Source organism: Oncorhynchus kisutch, linkage group LG5 (genome assembly GCF_002021735.2).
Source record: "Oncorhynchus kisutch isolate 150728-3 linkage group LG5, Okis_V2, whole genome shotgun sequence".
Taxonomy (NCBI): Eukaryota; Metazoa; Chordata; class Actinopteri; order Salmoniformes; family Salmonidae; genus Oncorhynchus; species Oncorhynchus kisutch.
In genome coordinates, this window is record NC_034178.2 from 52,541,826 (window position 1) to 52,564,108 (window position 22,283).

At 43.1% G+C, this 22,283-nt stretch overlaps 1 protein-coding gene across 8 annotated transcripts in view; it reads left to right on the forward strand.

The window, feature by feature from the left end:
- Positions 1 to 16: 16 nt before the first annotated feature.
- The window catches only part of LOC109891232 (engulfment and cell motility protein 2), a 47,575-nt gene continuing 25,308 nt past the window's right edge, over positions 17 to 22,283 (forward strand). For 2 of the 8 annotated variants that reach the window (XM_031825367.1, XM_031825369.1), the window contains exons 1-10: positions 154 to 261; positions 1,668 to 1,738; positions 6,282 to 6,395; positions 7,069 to 7,109; positions 13,103 to 13,175; positions 13,333 to 13,383; positions 13,643 to 13,812; positions 14,298 to 14,397; positions 18,520 to 18,665; positions 18,979 to 19,057. In XM_031825367.1, the coding sequence (XP_031681227.1) occupies positions 6,318 to 6,395; positions 7,069 to 7,109; positions 13,103 to 13,175; positions 13,333 to 13,383; positions 13,643 to 13,812; positions 14,298 to 14,397; positions 18,520 to 18,665; positions 18,979 to 19,057 (738 nt within the window). In that variant the 5' untranslated portion in view covers positions 154 to 261; positions 1,668 to 1,738; positions 6,282 to 6,317. Of the gene's footprint in view, positions 262 to 1,667; positions 1,739 to 6,281; positions 6,396 to 7,068; positions 7,110 to 7,838; positions 7,962 to 13,102; positions 13,176 to 13,332; positions 13,384 to 13,642; positions 13,813 to 14,297; positions 14,398 to 18,519; positions 18,672 to 18,978; positions 19,058 to 22,283 lie in introns of those variants that run through there. The other 6 variants (XM_031825368.1, XM_031825370.1, XM_020483614.2 and 3 more) reach the window with 5 other exon arrangements.

A 22,283-nucleotide genomic window follows, 5' to 3' on the forward strand; every position in this document is an offset into this window, starting at 1 on the left:
TTTCTCACAGTGGATATCTTTTTAGAAGATGGTGTCATGAGGTCACTTGAATCACATTACGAGTTATATTAAATGTTTACATGTATTTCGCTGCACATGCACTGATTAAAAAAATCTAAGTGTATAAAAGACGGGAGTCTTGTGCAGCGCGGTGGACACAGACCTTGTGTCCCGCCTATGAGGCGTGGTGATGTATCATCTTACCACAGATGCTCCATTGGTGGAAGTATTAAACGGCGGCGATCAGGTCCAAGCCAAGGGGTAAGTAAATACCGTTACAACGAACGATTTACAATGAGTAAATTAACAATTAGGATAAATTATCATTTGGTGGTTATATTGTAACTTTCGCGCGCCTGAAAACCAATAAGCCCATCGGCAATAGCCTGCTGAAAGATGTTTGCGAAGGAACAAATCTCTCGCTGAAGGAATATCGCGTGAAGGCTTTTTTTCAGTGTAGTGATTCCTTCTTGAGACGAATACGTTCTGTGAATGTAATACACGTTCCATGTAATTGAATTTCTGGGGATTCCAGTTTGTAAATATGAATGTCCTTAAATTCTGCGTTTTCAATTGACTACTGGTAACAATTAAATTTAGGCTCGGTGTTTCGCCCCAAAATTAGTAACGAATTACATGGTTTGCGCGATGCGGCTCATTTGCAGCCCACTGCCTTCGTGGCTAGCTAATTACGAATGGTCACTATGTATTATCATGGTTTATAAAATGGGTACTAATATATATTTCACAATTGTCCATGCTTGCCATGGTTTGTAAAAATATAGCGTTGACAGCAGAAATGCCTTTTTTAAAGCCAGCTCAATCCAATTTAATCAAGTTACAGCCAGTCACTATGCATCCTGGCTGCAGCTCAGTCTTGTCTTGAGTAACAGTGTTGCTGCTACAGTGGTGGTGGAGAGCAATCAATAACATTGTTACAAATGTATCCAGCTGCCTTGTGGCATCTATGAGAGACGGAGACTCTGTCCCCGTCATTCTACAGAAGGTTCAGTATCTGTCCTGCGAGCTGGAGACATTTTGTGACACAGTAGCCTATTAGATCAGGTACCTACCTACCTGTCATAATAGAATGTCAAGGTGCCAGGATCATGCATATGATTGCGTCCTGAAAACAAAGGATGAAAGACATTACTGTACTATTGTCACTCGGGCATTGCAGTGGTAGGTGGGCTATGGGGTCTTTAGGATCAGTTATTTGGAGTCTCACATACCTTTCCTAGATTAGGTAGGTCAGTGGTTGCTAGAGTAGCTGAGCTTCGAAGCAGTACTACTGTCCCTTATTTTCAGCCAGGATGCTGCTGGAAATTCTTATTTTAGCTTGCAGTTTTTCCATTCCCACATCAATATGAAATGCAAGACAATCCCTCCCTGGCTATAAAATAATACATTTAAAAAACTCAAACAATATCAGTTGAAAGCGTTCTCCGAGATTGTTTTCAATCTGATATGTAACTGAAGCAGCTTTAGATTAAAAATCTGTATGAAAGCAGGTTGTCAGTATTTGATTGGTTATTAACATCAAGAAAAGACTGAAGGGAACTTCTCAAAGAAGACATTTACAGGAGTGCTCAACATAAACCTCAGAGGGTGAATATTTGACTGTACTGCAGTTCCTCTGACGGTTATTTGCCCGTCTGACTTTGCAGGGGAGCTGATGCCATGTTCTGAACTGTGAGACTGCGAGAGCGAGTGAGGTGCCCACTCAACGCTCCAACAGGTGAGGTCCGGTCGCCATATCTCATTAAGATAAGACCCAGGATCAGGGAACAGAAACAATGTACCAATTTAATGGTTTTAAGTGATTAGCAACACAGAGTTGAGATTTGCCTTTTAGCATTAAAAAAGAGCCCTGGCTGAGACTGCTCTTCAAATGTGTGGGGGAAAGTTGTTCTAGGCAGGAACAGCAGTATTTTGTTGTTGTTGTGAATTCATGTTGAACAAGATGGCTGCTGAGACTGCTGAGCCTGAGACTGCATAGTCTTTGTTATAGGGAGAGGGGAAATCCTGCTAAATTAAGAATGGCTCGCTCTCAGGCTTACTGGGCATCTGTTTTCAATTCTCTCCGTAATTGCCCAGGCATATAGGTCCTGACTTGTGCTGACTGTCTGATTTCTCCCCCCCCAACCTAGACACACACGGTCTCTTTCAACCTCTTAGCCCTTTCCTTCATGGACTCTGGTTTCTTAGTGGCGCTTAGTGGGTTTTCACACAATTGTGGTCGGTAGCACTTGGCCCTCTGTCAGCTAATGGAATTCACAGTTGATATTCTGTCGGTGTCCTTACTATGCTGGACTTGTGTTTCATGCCATTATTGTTCACCAGTAGAATATTGACTCGGCTTCTAATTCTTTCCCTCATTTCAAATTCAATTATGATCTAGCGGTCTGACTTTTGCTACACTTGATTCAAGAATTTGAAAGACCCTCATTTAACGTTTTTTGTAGAGCTATTCCGTGACCTGACAAAATGAACACCGTTCTTGCAAGTTCATGGTATCAAAAATCAGTTCACAAAGTGGAGTTGTAGCACTTGTACAGGTCTGGTGCTGCTCTTCAAACTGTCATTATGGAGGTTACTCTGTGGAGGCTTCCACCAGTGGCTTTGGGACTGGGAATGGACAACTGTGTCCCAAATGACACCTTATTTCCTATATAGTGCACTACTATTTTTGTTTATTTTTTTACCTTTATTTAACTAGGCAAGTCAGTTAAGGAACAGTGGGTTAACTGCCTGTTCAGGGGCAGAATGACAGATTTGTACCATGTCAGCTCTGGGATTTGAACTTGCAACCTTCCGGTTACTAGTCCAACACTCTAACCACTAGGCTACCCTGCTGCCCCGAGCCCTATAGGCCCTGGTTAAAAGTAGTGCACTACATAGGGAATAGGGTGTGATTTCAGACTGTGAATGAACTTCTCTCATTTATACCCCCAGACAATGGCAGCATTGTGGCCCAGTTGATATATCATGGCAGGAGTTCCTGTGTAGCAAGGTTAAAGGTAGACTCAGCGATATTACATAGATGCAGAGAATAAATAGCATAGTGGGCTGATTGAAACTAAAACCGTTCTAGTGCGAGGCTCAACTTTTCAGCTGTTTTGGTGCCCATGCACATATATGCAGGTACTGTATGTGACTGCTAGAGCCAAATCTTGCATCTCGCTCATCTCAATATCTGCGCTGCTGCTTGTGGCAACGTCATTTCGCTGAGTCTACCTTTAATTGATCCATTACATGTAGAGCCGGGACGATACCAGTATCACCATACTCGTTAGTATCATGTCAAGGAAACAAAACACAAGGCGGATTTAACTTCTCTAGGAAAACAACCCTAGTGTTGGAAACTAACATTATGTTGTCATCCAGAGTCACATGTATTATCCAAGCTATAGCACACAATATTTGACATAGGCCTACAGCTGATTTTTAAAGGACCAAAGAGTTTGGTCTACATGGTGTTTTCATTTTTGCCATTGAAAAAAATATTGTGATACTGGTAGCATCCTGGCCCTAATTACGTGTGCCATGTGTCTATTTTCATGTTGATGTTTGCCTCAAATGCAGTGACAGCATGGAAAGAAAAAGATGTTAGTTGAAATAAAAAAAATATTAAATGACTTAAGGAATTAAACCCTCAAACAATCCCCAACACTAATGTGTTCATATAAAACTATTTGTGTAATTCTATGCAGCAGTGGAGCATAGACTACTAGCATATGCTTTTTGTGTAGTAGAGTCAGAGTCTCTGAATGTACACTGTTGATGAGCTATCCTGCCCCGGCCAGTCTTGGACTCAATTCTTAGTATTTCTGCAGAGCTGTTTTTCTGCAGTTTAGGAGTGGCTTTGTTGCACAATGCCCCATTATTCACTCAAAGGCAAGTCTCATTCCTGATTGTGGTTTGACTTGTTCTCATTTTGCAAAATTCTCCTATCCCCTTGAGTTGCATAACTTGGAGAGACTCAGTATGGATATTATTGCCAGATATGAGAGCAGAAGTAATACTTTATTCAAAGGCAATATAGAATTGGACCCAACTTGCTATTAGAGGTGTTACGAATGGAATTCCATTTTCCTCAAAGTTAACAAGTGTTGCACAGACCACTTCAGTTGATCATTAGGCAGCTACTGCAGAATAATAATCACAGATTATGATTTCTGAATTGAACTGCATTTGCAGTTCAGGTTTTTTTCAGTAGGATCAATCGATAATAAAACTGGTGCTTGAATTTATTAGTTCACAGAACCTGTAATTACCCTGAGATTGTATCTGCTTTGAAAATATCCCTCTTGAAAACTGTCTAGAAAACAGCAAGAGAACCAAGCCAAACAAACAGGGACACTTTTAACCACGGCCATGACAACCCACCAACAGGCTTCCCAGCCAGAGTGGGGCCCCCGGAGACGGAGGGAATTCTGGGAGAAGGATTGTTCACTGATGTCTTTGGATGCCTTCCAGTCATTGTGCATTTGGCAAAAGACAGTGTACAGACATTTCCCCAAACAAAACAGTTTTTAGAACCTCCTTCTCTCCTCCCACCGCCCAACACTCAACAAAAAGTGTTGGTTCGGAGAGTGCCGACATCTGTACCGTGCAGTGAAAAGCCCTGCTTGATTATGCGTTGTGTGGTTCCCCAGTAAAATGGAACTGATTTCTACTCCTTTGATGCGCACTCATCTGTCATCGCACTGCTTGACGACAGCCAAGCACAGAGCAAAGATTCCCTGTTGATTTAGAATAGGGAGGCTAGCAGGGATAAACCTGAGCTCTGTGGTGCTGTTGTATCTGCAGTATATTTTGGGGCTGTTGTATCTGCAGTAGATCAAGGTGCTGTTGTATCTGAGGTAGATTGGAGAGCTGTGGTGCTGTTGCATCTGCAGTATATTTCGGGGCTGTTGTATCTGCAGTAGATCAGGGTCCTGTTGTATCTGCAGTAGATTGGAGAGCTGTGGTGCTGTTGCATCTGCAGTAGATCGGGGAGCTGTGGTAAACCAACCCAGCCCACTTACAGGTGCTAGGACTCCTGAGTGGGAGGACTGAGCCTGCCAGAGATGTGGATATGTGAAACCTGCTGTTTATAACTACCCCAGATACCGTGCGTGTATGTGTGTGTGCCTGCATGCAAATCTTCTGTACAGAAATGTGCAGAAAGAATCTCGAAAGGTTCTGTAGGCGTCTGAATACAATGTTGATGAATGAAAACGTTTCTGTCGGCAACAACAGAGAATTTGACAGTATAGTAGAGTAAACACAGACAGACAAAACATTGTGTATTTAAACAGCAAGACATTGTTTTTCTTTGTCAAATGGTCATCTGGTTTTAGTGCTAGACTATATCTGTCAGGGACACAGCTGAAGTTAAGTTCAGGTTACATGCATAATATCAGCCTGTTTTCCACTTGGTGGTCCAGGGCTTTGATGTTAAACCCCTGGCCACTGATATTTAGAGGATGTCCACATAAAAGCCCTTGTCTCCTCGTTGATGGCCCAGACCACCATACATCAGGCTGTTAAAATGGCTCTGAGCTAAAGGCAAACAAAGTGTGTAGCTACTAGCTACTTCAGGTATTACATCTGAGGATTTAATTACACTGATAGATGCTACGACAAGCCACTACAGCCGTAAAAGCGGTCCTGGTCCCATCTTTCTACCCTAGCTCACTCTCATTAAAGTTTTGTATTGTCATGTGGGGAAGGAAAAAATGGACTGTAATGAGACCAAATTGAATGGATGCTGTTTGGCAATGAAGAGAAGGGTATTCGTCTGACCTTGTGCCACTAGTAAAGAACCATTTTGATACCATGAACTGGTGTTTTAAGCCACATTTGGGCCAACAGAATGAGTGATTTAACTATGAAGTTTAAAAATGGCTGTGAAATGTTAATGCCAACATAATGTGGTCATGTTACATTATTAGATATTTCAATATGGTAGCGGAAGTGGGCTCCTATCTAATAATGTAACATGGTGGTCGGAAGTGGGATCATATCTAATAATGTAACATGGTGGTCGGAAGTGGGATCATATCTAATGATGTAACATGGTGGCGGAAGTGCGATCATATCTAATGATGTAACATGGTGGCGGAAGTGCGATCATATCTAATGATGTAACATGGTGGTGGAAGCGGGATCATATCTAATGATGTAACATGGTGGTCGGAAGTGCGATCATATCTAATGATGTAACATGGTGGCGGAAGTGCGATCATATCTAATGATGTAACAGTAATAAGGTGCTGTTTCTTCTTCTCTGTGAGGTCTGTCCTCTAGTGGTGTGTGAGAAGGCAGCAGCCATGCCACCCCCCTCTGACATCGTCAAGGTGGCCATCGAGTGGCCTGGTGCCAACGCCCAGCTCATGGAGATTGACCAGGTCAGTGTCCAGTCTAAAAACACCACTCAACGACAAGACTTACCAACATGAATATCAGCCGTGCACAATAGATCGCCTGCTGGGTATCGACGAACGTTGGCGATTCAACACTTAAAATCCTAGAGAAATTAACAGAAAATGACAGCCTCTGTGGTCAGAGACCATAGGGCAGCCAGGCACTGTGCAGTGCTGATGTTTCTGTTGGTCTGTTTTGTCTTTAACAGCATCAATCCTCCACTCTGTCTTCTCAACCAAACTTTTTATAGAAGCCTGTTTTCCCTGTGTCAGATACTTTAAACACAAGAGACTCCACATTAAATAATTGAAGGGTAAAGAAAGCTACAGTATGTTTTTTTCTTCTGCTCAGACAAGCATAAACTACATCACTGAGATTTTGTTGGTGAGTCTAGCTCTAGCACATCTTATTTCTCTGTATTTTGCTGGCAACACAATACAGTGGATTTGATTTTGTCCAACAATTTCAACAGCGCCTACCCACCAACAAATCCATCAATGTTTATTTTCCTCTGATGAAAGCCAAGCAAAGCAAGTAGTGAGAACCATTGTTAAACTTATAAAAGGGTATTTTCTGACCAATCAGCAACTTTCCTGTGATTCCAGTGGCAGTGCAGAGTTTGACAGTTTTTCTTTTTGTCTGTCGTCTGTTTTGCAGAAGAAGCCCCTGTCGTCTATCATACGGGAGGTGTGTGATGGGTAAGCACCAGCTCCACACCCAGCTGTTTCTGCGCTCGCTGGAGCTAATGGCGTAACAATGTTTACAACGTGTGTGTGTGTGTGTGTGTGTGTGTGTGTGTGTGTGTGTGTGTGTGTGTGATATGAACACACACACCCTGTGCTCACTTGTGTAAGACTGGTGGTAGCTAGATGGACTCAGCGGGAGCCGCATGTATAGCAGGTCCATAATAAGTACACGCAGAGAAATGTTAGTATGAGCCATTACACATGGACTGGATCACACATGTTCTTCATTACAATGCCAGATTTCTTATTATATCATTAAAGTGGAACTGACAGCATTTTAGCAAGATTACATCTTATTTAAAATCTGTTCATATCATTCATATCCCCAGGAAGAATATGACACATTTTCGTCACACCATGTGATATGGTCATTTTCATGTCATAAATTCATAAAATGTTTGGGAATGACATATAGTAAGGTATTTGTGAAAATGTTATAGCTACATAGAGTGGGAAAGTGGCGGTGTGTTTGGACAATTAATACACTGTAGTCATAAAACCTAATAAAAACATCTGTCCTGTCCAGATGACCAGAGTCTACACAGACCGGTGTGACATAGTCAATCAGAGCTACAGTAGGCCTATATGCAAATAAACCATTTTCCAGATGGTCTGCCATCATTCACATTGAACTGGATTGTGTGTTTACAGGCAGTAGCAACAGCGTGACTTTAGATCATTAGAAAGCATTCGACAAAAGCCACAAAATACACCTGAATGGATTTCTGCAAATATGTAAATACCACGGGAGTCCTCTTACATTTGGGAACTTGACAAACCTGTTGATCAAACAACCAAGAAAAGGTAGGCTCTCTCTCCCTCAGTTGCCTATGCACATCAGCAAGATCAACAACTAATGCTAAACTAAAATCTAACGAGGGAACATTAGATAAACCCTCTCAAACGTTTTCAGCTAGTTGGCCGATAAACGATGGGGAATAGTATCCTGCTCGTCTTTCTGCAGTTTGCCTGCCAATGCATGCTTGTCCCAACCCATGTTTTGACAACTGAATGGGAACTTGCCTGTCCGCCCATTTGATCGACAACTAAGAGATACAATATGCTATCCACAGCTAGCTAGAAAAGCAATTCACATTTCTTGCTAGCTAACCAAATGACATCTGCAGCATTTCTAGCCATAGCCAACGAAAAACAATTCCTTCAGAAAGTATTCATGCCCCTTGACTTATTCCACATGTAGTTGTTACAGCCTGAATCCATCTACACACAATACCCTATAATGACAAAGTGAAAACATGTTTAAAGAAAATGTTTTCAAAGTTATTGAAAAGGAAATACAGAAATGTCTAAGTATTCACACCCCTAAGTCAATACATGTTAGAATCACCTTTGGCAGCGATTACAGCTTTGAGTCTTTCTGGATAAGTCTCTATAAGCTTTGCATACCTGGATTGTACAATATTTGCACACTTAAAATAATTCTTCAAGCTCTGTGAAGTTGGTTGTTGATCATCGCTAGACAGCCATTTTCAAGTCTTGCCATAGAATTTAACGCTAATTTAAGTCAAAACTGTAACTAGGCTACTCATGAACATGCAATGTTGTCTTGGTAAACAACTCCAGTGTATATTTGGCCATGTGTTTTAGGTTATTGTCTTGCTTGAAGGTGAATTTGTCTCCCAGTGTCTGTTGAAAAGCAGACTGAACCAGGTTTCCCTCTAGGATTTTGCCTGTGCATAGCTTAGCTCTGTTGCATTTATTTTGATCATATAAACTCCCTAGTCCATGCCGATGACAAGCATACCCATATCATGATGCAGCCACCACCATGCTTGAAAATATGAAGAGTGGTACTCAGTGATGTGTTGTGTTGGATTTGCCCTGAACATAATGCATTGTATTCAGGACATACATTTCATGTCAATGCCTATTATTATTCTTTTCTGGCAGTTTTATTTTAGTGCCTTATTGCAAACATGATGCACATTTTGGAATATTTTTTATTCTGTACAGGCTTCCTCCTTTTCACTCTGTCATTTAGGTTGGTATTGTGGATCAACTACAATGTTGATCCTCAGTTTTCTCCTATCGCAGCCATTAAACTCTGTAATGTTTTATAGTCACCATTGGCCTCATGGTGAATTCCTTGAGCGGTTTCCTTCCTCTCTGGCAACTGAGTTAGGAAGGATGTTTGTAGTGACTATGTATATTGATACACCATCCAAAGTGTAATTAATAACTTCAACATGCTCAAAGGGATAGTCAATGTCTGCTTTTTTAAAAACCTATCTACCAATGGGTGCCCTTCTTTGCGAGGCATTGGAAAACCTCCCTGGTCTTTGGTTGAATCTGTTTGAAATTCACTGCTCGACTGAGGGACCTTACAATTATCTGTATGTGTGGGGTACAGAGATGGAGGCAGTCATTCAGAAATCATGTTAAACACTATTATTGCACACAGAATGAGTCCGTGCCACTTATTGTGACTTTTTAAACAAATGTATACTCCTGAACTTATTTAGGCTTGCCACAACAAAGAGGTTGAATACTTTTCATTTTTAATTAATTTGTAAAATTGTCTAAAAACATAATTCCACTTTGGCTTTATGGGGTATTGTGTGTAAGCCAGTGACACACCATCTCTATTTTAAATGCAGGCTGTAACACAACAAAATGTCAACGGGTGTGAATACTTTCACATGGCACTGGATATACAGTACTAGTCAAAAGTTTGGACACACCTACTCATTCCAGGATTTTCCTTTTATTTGTAATATTTCTACATTGTAGAATAATAGTGAAGACATGAAACCTATGGAATCATGTAGTAACAAAGTGTTAAACAAATAAAACCATTTGATAATGTTTTAGATTCTTCAAAGTAGCCACCGTTTGCCTTGATAACAGCTTTGCACACGCTTGGCTTTCTCTCAACCAGCTTCACCTGGAATGCTTTTCCAACAGTCTTGAAGGAGTTCCCACATATGCTGAGCACTTATTGGCTGCTTTTCCTTCACTCTGCGGTCCAACTCATCCCAATCCAACTCAATTGAGATGGATTGGGATAAGGTTGGATGATTGTGGAGGCCAGGTCATCTGATGCAGCACTCCATCACTCTCCTCTTTGGTCAAAAAGCTCTTACACAGCCTGTATGTGTGTTGGGTCGTTGTCCTGTTGAAAACCAAATGATAAAACCAAAATAATACTGAGCGCAAACCAGACGGGATGGCGTATCGCTTCAGAATGCTGTGGTAGCCATGCTGGTTAAGTGTGCCTTGAATTCTAAATTAATCACTGACATTGTCACCAATCACTGACGACTCACTGACATTGGCCCACACAAGTCTCTTCTTCTTATGGGTGTCCTCCAGTAGTGGTTTCATTGCACATTGAGTCAATCATGAAGGCCCGATTCACTCAGTCTCCTCTGAACAGTTGACGTTGAGGTGTCTGTTACTTGAACTCTGAAGCATTTATCTGGGCTGCAATTTCTGAGGCTGGTAACTCTAATGAACTTGTCCCCTGCCGCAGAGTTAACTCTGGGTCTTCCTTTCCTGTGGTGGTCCTCATGAGAGCCAGTTTCATCATGGCGCTTGGTGATTTTTGCGACTGCTCTTGAAGAAACTTTCAAAGTTCTTGACATTTTCCGCATTGACTGACCTTCATGTCTTAAAGTAATGATGGACTGTCGTTTCTCTTTGCTTATTTGAGCTGTTCTTGCCATAATATGGACTTGGTATTAGGGCTATCTTCTGTAAACCACCCCTACCTTGTCACAACACAACTGATTGACTGAAACGCATTAAGAAGAAAATAAATTCCACAAATGAACATTTAAGAAGGCACACCTGTTAATTGAAATGCATTCCAGTTGACTACCTCATGAAGCTGGTTGAGAGAATGCTAAGAGTGTGAAAAGCTGTCATCAAGGCAATGTGTGGCTACTTTGAATAATCTTTTTTGAACACTTTTTTGGTTACTACATGATTCCATATGTGTTATTTCATAGTTTAGATGTCTTCACTATTATTCTACAAAGTAGAAAATAGTCTAAAGTAAAACCCTTGAATGAGTAGGTGTGTCAACTTTGACTGGTACTGTATATTATCCTGTGTAGAAATGGAACAGTTTGGAGTAACTAACTACCTATTGGCATACTGCTGAAGGTTCTGCACACAATAACAAATCACATTTTGAATGCCTTCTACAGTCTTGCTATACTGATTCACTATGCTACGTTATCGTACAAGTTCAGAATGATTTTGCATTAGATGCAGATATTTATTCAATAAAATACCAGACAGTTCAGCGTAATCCCCAGATACACACAAATCAAATCAAATCAAATCAAATTTATTTATATAGCCCTTCGTACATCAGCTGATATCTCAAAGTGCTGTACAGAAACCCAGCCTAAAACCCCAAACAGCAAGCAATGCAGGTGGAGAAGCACAGTGGCTAGGAAAAACTCCCTAGAAAGGCCAATACCTAGGAAGAAACCTAGAGAGGAACCAGGCTATGTGGGGTGGCCAGTCCTCTTCTGGCTGTGCCGGGTGGAGATTATAACAGAACATGGTCAAGATGTTCAATGTTCATAAATGACCAGCATGGTCGAATAATAATAAGGCAGAACAGTTGAAACTAGAGCAGCAGCACAGTCAGGTGGAAGTTGAAACTGGAGCAGCAGCATGGCCAGGTAGACTGGGGACAGCAAGGAGTCATCATGTCAGGTAGTCCTGGGGCATGGTCCTAGGGCTCAGGTCAGTTGAAACTGGAACAGCAGCATGGCCAGGTGGACTGGGGACAGCAAGGAGTCATCATGTCAGGTAGTCCTGGGGCATGGTCCTAGGGCTCAGGTCCTCCGAGAGAGAGAAAGAAAGAGAGAAGGAGAGAATTAGAGAACGCACACTTAGATTCACACAGGACACCGAATAGGACAGGAGAAGTACTCCAGATATAACAAACTGACCCCAGCCCCCCGACACATAAACTACTGCAGCATAAATACTGGAGGCTGAGACAGGAGGGGTCAGGAGACACTGTGGCCCCATCCGAGGACACCCCCGGACAGGGCCAAACAGGAAGGATATAACCCCACCCACTTTGCCAAAGCACAGCCCCCACACCACTATGCTCTGGTACTCCACCCTTTCAGAGCTTACTCATATACCACTGCCAATAAACAGACACAACCTTTAGCCAATACTCAGGCTTCACTCACTATGTCCAAGGTATGCCACACAAGGAATATGTCCCAAATGGCACCCTATTCCCTAAATATCTATGGAATTGGGTGCCATTTGGGATGCATCCAAGGTGACCTTAATCTGCTTCTAGGCCAGACCCAGTCTAAGTAAGTGGAACCGTGTGCTTAGGGGTTAAATTTGTTTTGCTATGTTGATATCTGGCTAATGGAGTTAGGGTTATATTCATACATTTCATAAACATTTTGATTTCTTTCCCTCTTTCTCCCTATTTGTCTGAATGTTCATTTATCGCTTTCTCTTTCTGACTCGTTCTCCCCGAGTGCCTCCTCTCATTGTCTTTCCATTTCCTTTTGTCTCCTTATCTACCTTGTCTGTCCATCATGAATACTGAGACTTTTGCTAACTCCCTACTTCTCCTTTCTCGCTCTCTCTTCTCTGCTTCCTCCCTCTCACATCTGAATGCATTAGATGTTTTTCTAACACTTAACGCCCACTGAATATCTCCTTGTACAATGTTCTCCATCTGATCTTCTGGCAAATAGAAATGCTGGAGGCTCCGATAATCACTTTTGTTAACCTTATGCACATGGTATGTATTTTCTGTAGGGTGGAAAAAACGCACGTCATTATAGTAATAGGTCTTATTGAGAAATGTATGGGTTTAGCTTCTGTCTGCCTCATGTTTAGGGAGGTCAGTGCGCTCTGGTATTAAGTGGAAAATTGGTGAATTCGGTCACCTACTTTACAATAGATTTTGTGCGTGTGTGTGTCCACAGCTGGTCTCTGTCTGGCTCGGAACAGTTTGCCCTGCGTTATGCTGACGGTCCTCAGCTCTACATTACTGAGCAGGTGAGCCTCAGCGCCATGGCAGAATAAAGTGCTGTTTACAATTCTTCACAATACACTACATGGTTCCTTAGTATGTTACTATTTCTATGTGATATTACCAATGACTCTAGAGAAGTGCTGTGGTAGTAGCAATGTTCACCATTTTCTTTCTTTCCAGAGCCGTAGTGAAATCAAGAATGGAACCATCCTTCGATTAGCCATATCTCCTGTGAGACACTCTCTTCTTGTACATGCAGTTATTTAATCCCCCCCCAAATAAATTATATTTGACTCATTCTATATAATGACGGCTTTACAGTTCACAATAATGGTTGCTGCATTAGATAAACCCTATTGCTACGTTATAGATTTCTCAGCAATGGTTGCTGCCTGCATATATCAAGCTAATGTAGTCAGAGGTAAACCGGGTAAAAACATTAAATATAACGGCATACCTGACCCCCCCCCCCCCCCCCCCCCCCCAATAGGCCCGTGCAGCGCGGCAGCTCCTGGACAGGATCCAGTCCCACGGCATAGACGCCCGCCTGGAGGCCCTGAAGGAGCTGGCCAAGCTGTCAGCTGACCCCACCTTCGCCACTGAGTTCATCAGCATGGAGGGCATTGGAACCCTGGCGCGCCTGGTGGAGAGTGGCACCCAGTGAGTCTCATACAGACAGACAATCCATGGGTCTGTTGTCTAAAGCGGGGGTTTCAAACTGGTGTCGCTCAGGCCAGAGTCAGCCCACAAGCCCATTTTTTTAATGTGCCTCCAGGGCAGATTTAGATTGAGACCCCTGGTCTAAAGGTACTTCTACTGGCTACTAGAAATATACCTAGTCAGTTGTACAACTGAATGCATTCAACTGAAATGTGTCTTCCTCATTTAACCCAACCCCTGAGAATCAGAGAGGTGTGGTGGGCTGCCATAATCTACATCCACGTCTTCGGAGCCTCTCTGGAGATGGTTACTGTGGGTTAACACTTATGGGCCATACTGATAGCATGCTGTTTGTGGCTGTATTTGGTGGTGGCGCATAGGAAGAGTTGTCATAGGACTTTGTTGGTGAATATGGCCCTATTTAAAAAATTTTACTCAGTGTGTATATAGTGTTGTCCTCTGACTCTAGTCTGCTCTCTCCTCAGCTTTGGGGAGATGCTGGCCTTCACTCTCACAGCCTTCCTGGAGCTGATGGACCATGGCATTGTGTCCTGGGACCTTATCTCTCTGTCCTTCATCAAACAGGTTAGAACTCGCCTCCTTACTTCCACAAAACACAACACTCTTCGTAAAACTTGGCATATAAGGAAGCCCAGCTGTTAGATTCCTACACTGTCTGCACTGGAAAAAATGTGTAATGTATTTCTAGTTTGATGAAACTTTTATATGTGGAACTTTCTTCTGTAGATTAGTTTTGGTAGTTTCAGTAGTTTGAGGCCTATTTCAAAGTCCTCCCCTTATTTATTTTTTCTCTCTTTTCTTTAATTACTTGACATTCAACCCCTCATTGGCTGCCAGAACTGAGTTGGTTGCTGTTACCTAGCAACCCCCCCATGTTATTTGGAGCTCTTTCAGCTGTATCTTCTGTGAATGGTTTTCTCCCTGATGAAGTCCTATGATGTGCTGCACAACAACAAGCACTGTACAAGGGTTAGCGTTAGTATGTATGGATAGTTTTTTTGCCAACTGTATGTCATTTGACAGACATGTTTAAAATCTAAATGTATTAGTCACATGTGCCGAATACAACAGGTGTAGACCTTACAGTGAAATGCTTACTTACGAGCACCTAACCGACAGTGCAGTTTCAAAAAATATGGATAAGAATAAGAGATCAAAGTAACAAGTCATTAAAGGGGAGCAGTAAAAAAAAAAAAATACAGTGGGGCAAAGAAGTATTTAGTCAGCCACCAATTGTGCAAGTTCTCCCACTTAGAAAAGATGAGGCCTATAATTTATCATAGGTACACTTCAACTACGACAGACAAAATGGGGGAAAAAAATCCAGAAAATGCACATTGTATGATTTTTAAAAAATGAATGTATTTGCAAATTATGGTGGAAAATAAGTATTTGGTCACCTACAAACAAGCAAGATTTCTGGCTCTCACAGACCTGTAACTTCTTCTTTAAGAGGCTCCTCTGTCCTCCACTCGTTACCTGTATTAATGGCACCTGTTTGAACTTGTTATCAGTATAAAAGACACCTGTCCACAACCTCAAACAGTAACACTCCACTATGGCCAAGACCAAAGAGCTGTCAAAGGACACCAGAAACAAAATTGTAGACCTGCACCAGGCTGGGAAGACTGAATCTGCAATAGGTAAGCAGCTTGGTTTGAAGAAATCAACTGTGGGAGCAATTATTAGGAAATGGAAGACATACAAGACCACTGATAATCTCCCTCGATCTGGGGCTCCACGCAAGATCCCACCCCGTGGGGTCAAAATGATCACAAGAACGGTGAGCAAAAATCCCAGAACCACACGGGGGGACCTAGTGAATGACCTGCAGAGAGCAGGGACCAAAGTAACAAAGCCTACCATCAGTAACACACTACGCCGCCAGGGACTCAAATCCTGCAGTGCCAGACGTGTACCCCTGCTTAAGCCAGTACATGTCCAGGCCCGACTGAAGTTTGCTAGAGAGCATTTGGATGATCCAGAGGAAGATTGGGACTTTTTGGTAAAAACTCAACTCGTCGTGTTTGGAGGACAAAGAATGCTGAGTTGCATCCAAAGAACACCATACCTACTGTGAAGCATGGGGGTGGAAATATCATGCTTTGGGGCTGTTTTTCTGCAAAGGGACCAGGACGACTTATCCGTGTAAAGGAAAGAATGAATGGGGCCATGTATCGTGAGATTTTGAGTGAAAACCTCCTTCCATCAGCAAGGGTATTGAAGATGAAACGTGGCTGGGTCTTTCAGCATGACAATGATCCCAAGCACACCGCCCGGGCAACGAAGGAGTGGCTTCGTAAGAAGCATTTCAAGGTCCTGGAGTGGCCTAGCCAGTCTCCAGATCTCAACCCCATAGAACATCTTTGGAGGGAGTTGAAAGTCCGTGTTGCCCAGCAACAGCCCCAAAACATCACTGCTCTAGAGGAGATCTGCATGGAGGAATGGGCCAAAATACCAGCAACAGTGTGTGAAAACCTTGTGAAGACTTACAGAAAATGTTTGACCTCTGTCATTGCCAACAAAGGGTATATAAAGTATTGAGATAAACTTTTGTTATTGACCAAATACTTATTTACTACAATGTGATTTTCTGGATTTTTTTTCCTAATTTTGTCTGTCATAGTTGAAGTGTACCTATGATGACAATTACAGGCCTCTCTCCCCACTGTATATTCAGGGGGGTGCCGGTACAGAGTCAATGTGCGGGGGCACCGGTTAGTTGATGTAGTATGTACATGTAGGTAGGAGTTAATTAAAGTTACTATGCATAGATTACAACAAAGTGGCAGTGGTGGGGCGGGCAGGCAGGCAATGTGAATAGTCTGGGTAGCCATTTGACTAGATGTTCAGGAGTCCTATGGCTTGGGGGTAGAAGCTGTTTTAGAAGCCTCTTGGACCAAGACTTGGTGCTCCGGTACCGCTTGCAGCGAGAACAGTCTATGACTAGGGTGGCTGGAGTCTTTGACAATTTGTAGGGCCTTCCTCTGACACCGCCTGGTATAGAGGTCTTGGATGGCAGGAAGCTTGGCCCCAGTGATGTACTGGGCCATACGCACAACCCTCTGTAGTGCCTTGCGGTCGGAGGCCGAGCAGTTGTCATACCAGGCAGGGATGCAACTAGTCAGGATGCTCTCGATGGTGCAGCTTTAGAACCTTTTGAGGATCTAAGGACCCATGCCAAACCTTTTCAGTCTCCTGAGGGGGAATAGGTTTTGACGTGCCCGCTTCATGACTGTCATGGTGTGCTTGGAACATGTTAGTTTGTTGGTGATGTGGACACCAAGGAACTTGAAGCTCTCAACCTGCTCCACTGCAGCCCCGTCAATGAGAATGGGGCCGTGCTCTGTCCTCTTTTTCCTGTAGTCCACAATCAACTCCTTTATCTTGATCACGTTGAGGGAGAGGTTGTTGTCCTGGCGCCACCTGACCAGGTCTCTGACCTCCTTCCTATAGGCCGTCTCGTTGTTGGTGATCAGGCCTACCACTGTTGTATTATCGGCAATTTTAATGATGGTGTTGGAGTCGTGCCTGGCCGTGCAGTCATGAGCGAACAGGGAGTACAGGAGGGGACTGAGCACGCACCCCTGAGGAGCCCCTGTGTTGTGGATCAGCGTGGCGGATGTGTTGTTACCTACTCTTACAACCTGGGGGCGGCCAGTCAGGAATTCCAGGATCCAGTTGCAGAGGTAGGTGTTTAGTCCCAGGGTCCTTAGCTTATTGATGAGCTTTGAGGACACTATGGGGTTGAACGCTGAGCTGGAGTCAATGAACAGCATTCTCACATAGGTGTTCCTTTTGTCCAGGTGGGAAAGGTCAGTGTGGAGTGCAATAGAGACTGCGTCATCTGTGGATCTGTTGGGGAGGTATGCAAATTGGAGTGGGTCTAGGCTTTCTGGGATGATGGTGTTGATGTGAGCCATGACCAGCCTTTCAAAGCACTTCATGGCTACAGACGTGAGTGCTACGGGTCAGTAGTCATTTAGGCAGGTTACCTTAGTGTCCTTGAGCACAATCTTAAAACATGTTGGTATTACAGACTCGGACAGGGAGAGGTTGAAAATGTCAGTGAAGACACTTGCTAGTTGGTCAGCGCATGCTCGCAGTACACGTCCTGGTAATCCGTCTGGCCCTGCAGCCTTGTGAATGTTGACCTGTCTAAAGGTCTTACTCACATCAGCTGCGGAGAGCGTGATCACACAGTCTTTTGGTACATCTGGTGCTCTCATGCATGTTTCAGTGTTATTTGCTTCGAAGCGAGCATAGAAGTAGTTGAGTTTGTCCGGTAGGCTCGTGTCACTGGGCAGCTCTCGGCTGTGCTTCCCTTTGTAGTCTGTAATGGTTTGCAGGCCCTGCCACATCCGACGAGCATCAGAGCCGGTGTAGTACGACTCGATCTTAGTCCTGTATTGACGCTTTGCCTGTTTGATGGTTTGTCGGAGGGCATAGCGGGATTTCTTATAAGCTTCCGGGTTAGAATCCCATTCCTTGAACGCGGCAGCTCTAGCCTTTAGCTCAGTGCGGATGCTGTCTGTAATCCATGGTTTCTGGTTGGGGTATGTAGTCTTAATCTCAAACCTTAGTAAATCAGCTTTCAAAACTACCTCATAAACCTAGCTGTAATCAACAAGCCTCTAGAATTAGGTGTCTATTTTAATGGAGTATTTTCCCCTCCTGTCTGGTCAGATTGCGAGCTACGTGAACCAGCCAATGGTAGATGTATCCATCCTGCAGCGCTCATTAGCCATCCTGGAAAGCATGGTCCTCAACAGCCACAGCCTCTACCACCGGGTGGCGCAGGAGATCACCGTTGGACAGCTCATCGGGCACCTGCAAGTGTGAGCACACACACACGCACTGGGGCCTCCCACATACAGCTGTGTGGGGGATGTAGCCTGAGTTAGTGTGTAGAAATGTAGTGGCGTAACTAACTAACGTCAGTGCAATAGAGCGTAGATGACAAGCCTTGCCTTGCTCTGCCTCCTTGTAATTATGACTAAGCTTAGAAGTGTAGAACCCCAGACTAATACTGAGTACTGTACTTATACACTTAACCAGTGGCAACTTAATGTTTTTGTGCCCATGTGAGAATTCCTAGAACCAGATGCTTCTAACTGGTGTTGCTGTGTCTGATGTGACTTTTAGGTCCAATCAGGAGATCCAGACATACGCCATCGCACTCATCAACGCCCTCTTCCTCAAGGCACCGGAGGACAGGCGGCAGGTCAGTACAGTACCTGCTCACCAGCACACCGGAAGGGTCCTCTTACAAAATATTTATACTTAACTACGATCACTCATACATGAATACCACCTATAAAGGTTAGACAATGTCTTAACCTAGTTTTCATATATTTTAGTCACTAGTACATATCCCCCACTGAACTGGTCCTCTGCAACATATTTACATTCAACCATCGTCACTCTTACATGCATAGCACCTATAAGGGTTAGAAAGTCATAACATGGGTCTCATATATGGTACAGCCATTAGCACACACATCAGGGTAATGTAATACATATCTCACTGTTACATCACACTTCATGGTCACTCACACATATCATGGTCAGTAATAAATAACCCATGTCATATAGGCCAACCCCACTGTCACCAAGTTTAATGACCTCTGGTCATTCTGTGCTCTGCTCTCTATGCTTAGTTATTCCACCTATTTTCACCTTAGTCAGTCCATCTATTTTCCTTATTGAAGAAAGTCTTTACCTTGAAATGTGCACACACAATATGAAAGGTGGTGTTCTGCCACCTCTGGTCTCTTGGCCCTCCCACCTCTATGGGAGGGCAGCTCCCGCTCAACCCAGTCTAAGCTCTTCTCTGTCCTGGCACCCCAATGGTAGAACCAGCTTCCCCCTGAAGCTAGGACAACCAAGTCACTGCCATCTTCCAAAAACATCTGAAACCCCTAGCTCTTTGAGGAGTATCTTAAATAATCCTACAGCACCCCCCACCTAGCTATTTTAAGATCTTAACTGTAAGTCGCTCTAGATAAGAGCGTCTGCTAAATTACTCAAATGTAAAATGTTATACATCATAAAGTAAACTGTCAAGAAACCACTCTACTCTGAGAAACAGAGTAAAACTGCCAGACCGACAGGCAGTATGTGTGAGACAGATGTGCATACAAGAGTTTGTGTACTATACTCCTGTCTGGTAGATGCATGGGAAAAAGATAAAACATTTTGATTTCCAAATTTGACATCGTGCAATTTAAAAGAGGCAAGCTATTTTAAATTTGATGTGAAATTTGGAAATCAAAGTGTAAAAAAAGTAATTGTCAGACTCAGAACTTTATTGAAATACACTGAACAAAAATATAAATACAATATGTAAAATGTTGGTCCCTGTTAGTGAGCATTTCTCCTTTGCCAAAATAATCGATCCACCTGACAGTTGTGGCATATCAAGAAGATGATTAAACAGCATAATCATTACACAGATGCACCTTGTGCTGGGGACAATACAAGGCTAATAATTTCTGCATAAACAGTCAGAAACCGTCTCAGGGAAGCTCATCTGCTTACTCGTCGTCCTCACCAGGGTCTTGGCAAATGCTAACCTTCGATGGCCACTGGCACGCTAGAAAAGTGTGCCCTTCACAGGTGAATCCCGGTTTCAACTGTACCGGGCAGATGGCAGACAACATATATGGTGTGGGCGAGTGGTTTGCTGATGTCAACGTCAATGCCCCATGGTGGCGTTTGGGTTATGGCATAGGCAGGTATAAACTATGGACAACGAACACAATTACTTTTTATTAATGGCAATTTGAATGCACAGAGATACCGTGACGAGATCCTGAGACCCATTCTCATGCCATTCATCCACCGCCATCACCTCATGTTTCAGCATAATGATGCTGAACATCTAGGAGCAACAACGGCTCAGCCACGAAGTGGTAGGCCAGACAAGCTCACAGAACAGGATCAACGAGTGCTTAAGCGGGAGTTCCAAACTGCCTCTGGAAGCAACGTCAGCACAAGAACTGTTTGTCGGAAGCTTCATGAAATGGGTTTTCATGGCCGAGCAGCCACACACAAACCTAAGATCACCATGCGTAAAGCCAAGCTTCGCCTGGAGTGGTGTAAATCTCACCGCTATTGGACTCTGGAGCAGTGGAGGTGCATTTTCTAGAGTATTGAATCGGGCTTCACCATCTGACGCATCTGGGTTTGGCGGATGCCAGGAGAACGCTACCTGCCCCAATGCATAGTGCCAACTGTAATGTTTGGTCGAGGAGGATTAATGGTCTGGGGCTGTTTTTCATGATTCGGGCTAGGCCCCTTAGTTCCAGTCAAGGAAAATCTTAACGCTACAGTGTTCAATGACATTCCACACGATTCTGTTCTTCCAACTTTGTGGCAACAGATTGGGGAAGGCACTTTCCTGTTTTAGCATGACTATGCCCTGGCCTGCATAGAGCCCTGACCTTAACCCTATCAAAGACCTTTGGGATGAATTGGAACACCGACTGCGAGCCAGAACTAATCGCCCAACATCACAGCCCGACCTCACGAATGCTCTTGTGGCTGAATGGAAGCAAGTCCCCACAGCAATGTTCCAACATCTAGTTGAAAGCCTTCCCAGAAGAGTGTAGGCTGTTATAACAGCAAGGAAGGAACTCACTCCATATTAATAGCCATTATTTTGGGAAGAGATGTTTGACGATCAGGTGTCCACATACTTTTGGCCATGTAGTGTATCTGTGACCAACAGATGCATATCTGTATTCCCAGTCATGAAATCCATAGATTAGGGCCTAATACATTTATTTCAACTGACTGATTTCCTTACATGAACTGTAAGTCAGTACAATCTTTGTAATTGTTGCGTTTTTATTTTTGTTCAGTGTAATATATTTATTTTACAAAAGTAATGAAGTGCAGATATCATATTTTGAAGTGCAAAGATTAAATTTGACATCCAACCTACATGCATACTATTCATACAACCAGAGGAGCAGGTCAGTCTGAGCTGTCCTTCGGCTCTAGACTCCATGCTATGCTGTACTGTGCTCTGCTGTGCATGCATTGCCACACAACACTGCATTGTTGTACATCTCATTCAGTGCTGTGCCATACTACGCTGTTGTGTCTAGAGGTCGACCGACTATGATTTTCCAACGCTGATACCGATTATTGGAGGACCAAAAAAGGCAGATTTTATTTTTTATATATATTTTTTAATGTATCTATTTGTAATAATGACAATTATAACAATACTGAATGAACACTTTTATTTTAACTTAATATAATACATCAATAAAATCAATTTAGCCTCAAATAAATAATGAAACATGTTCAATTTGGTTTAAATAATGCAAAAACAAAAGTAAAAGTGCAATATGTGCCATGTAAAAAAAAAGCTATCGTTTAAGCTCCTTGCTCAGAACATGAGAACATATGAAAGCTGGTGGTTCCAGCTTGGTTAACAT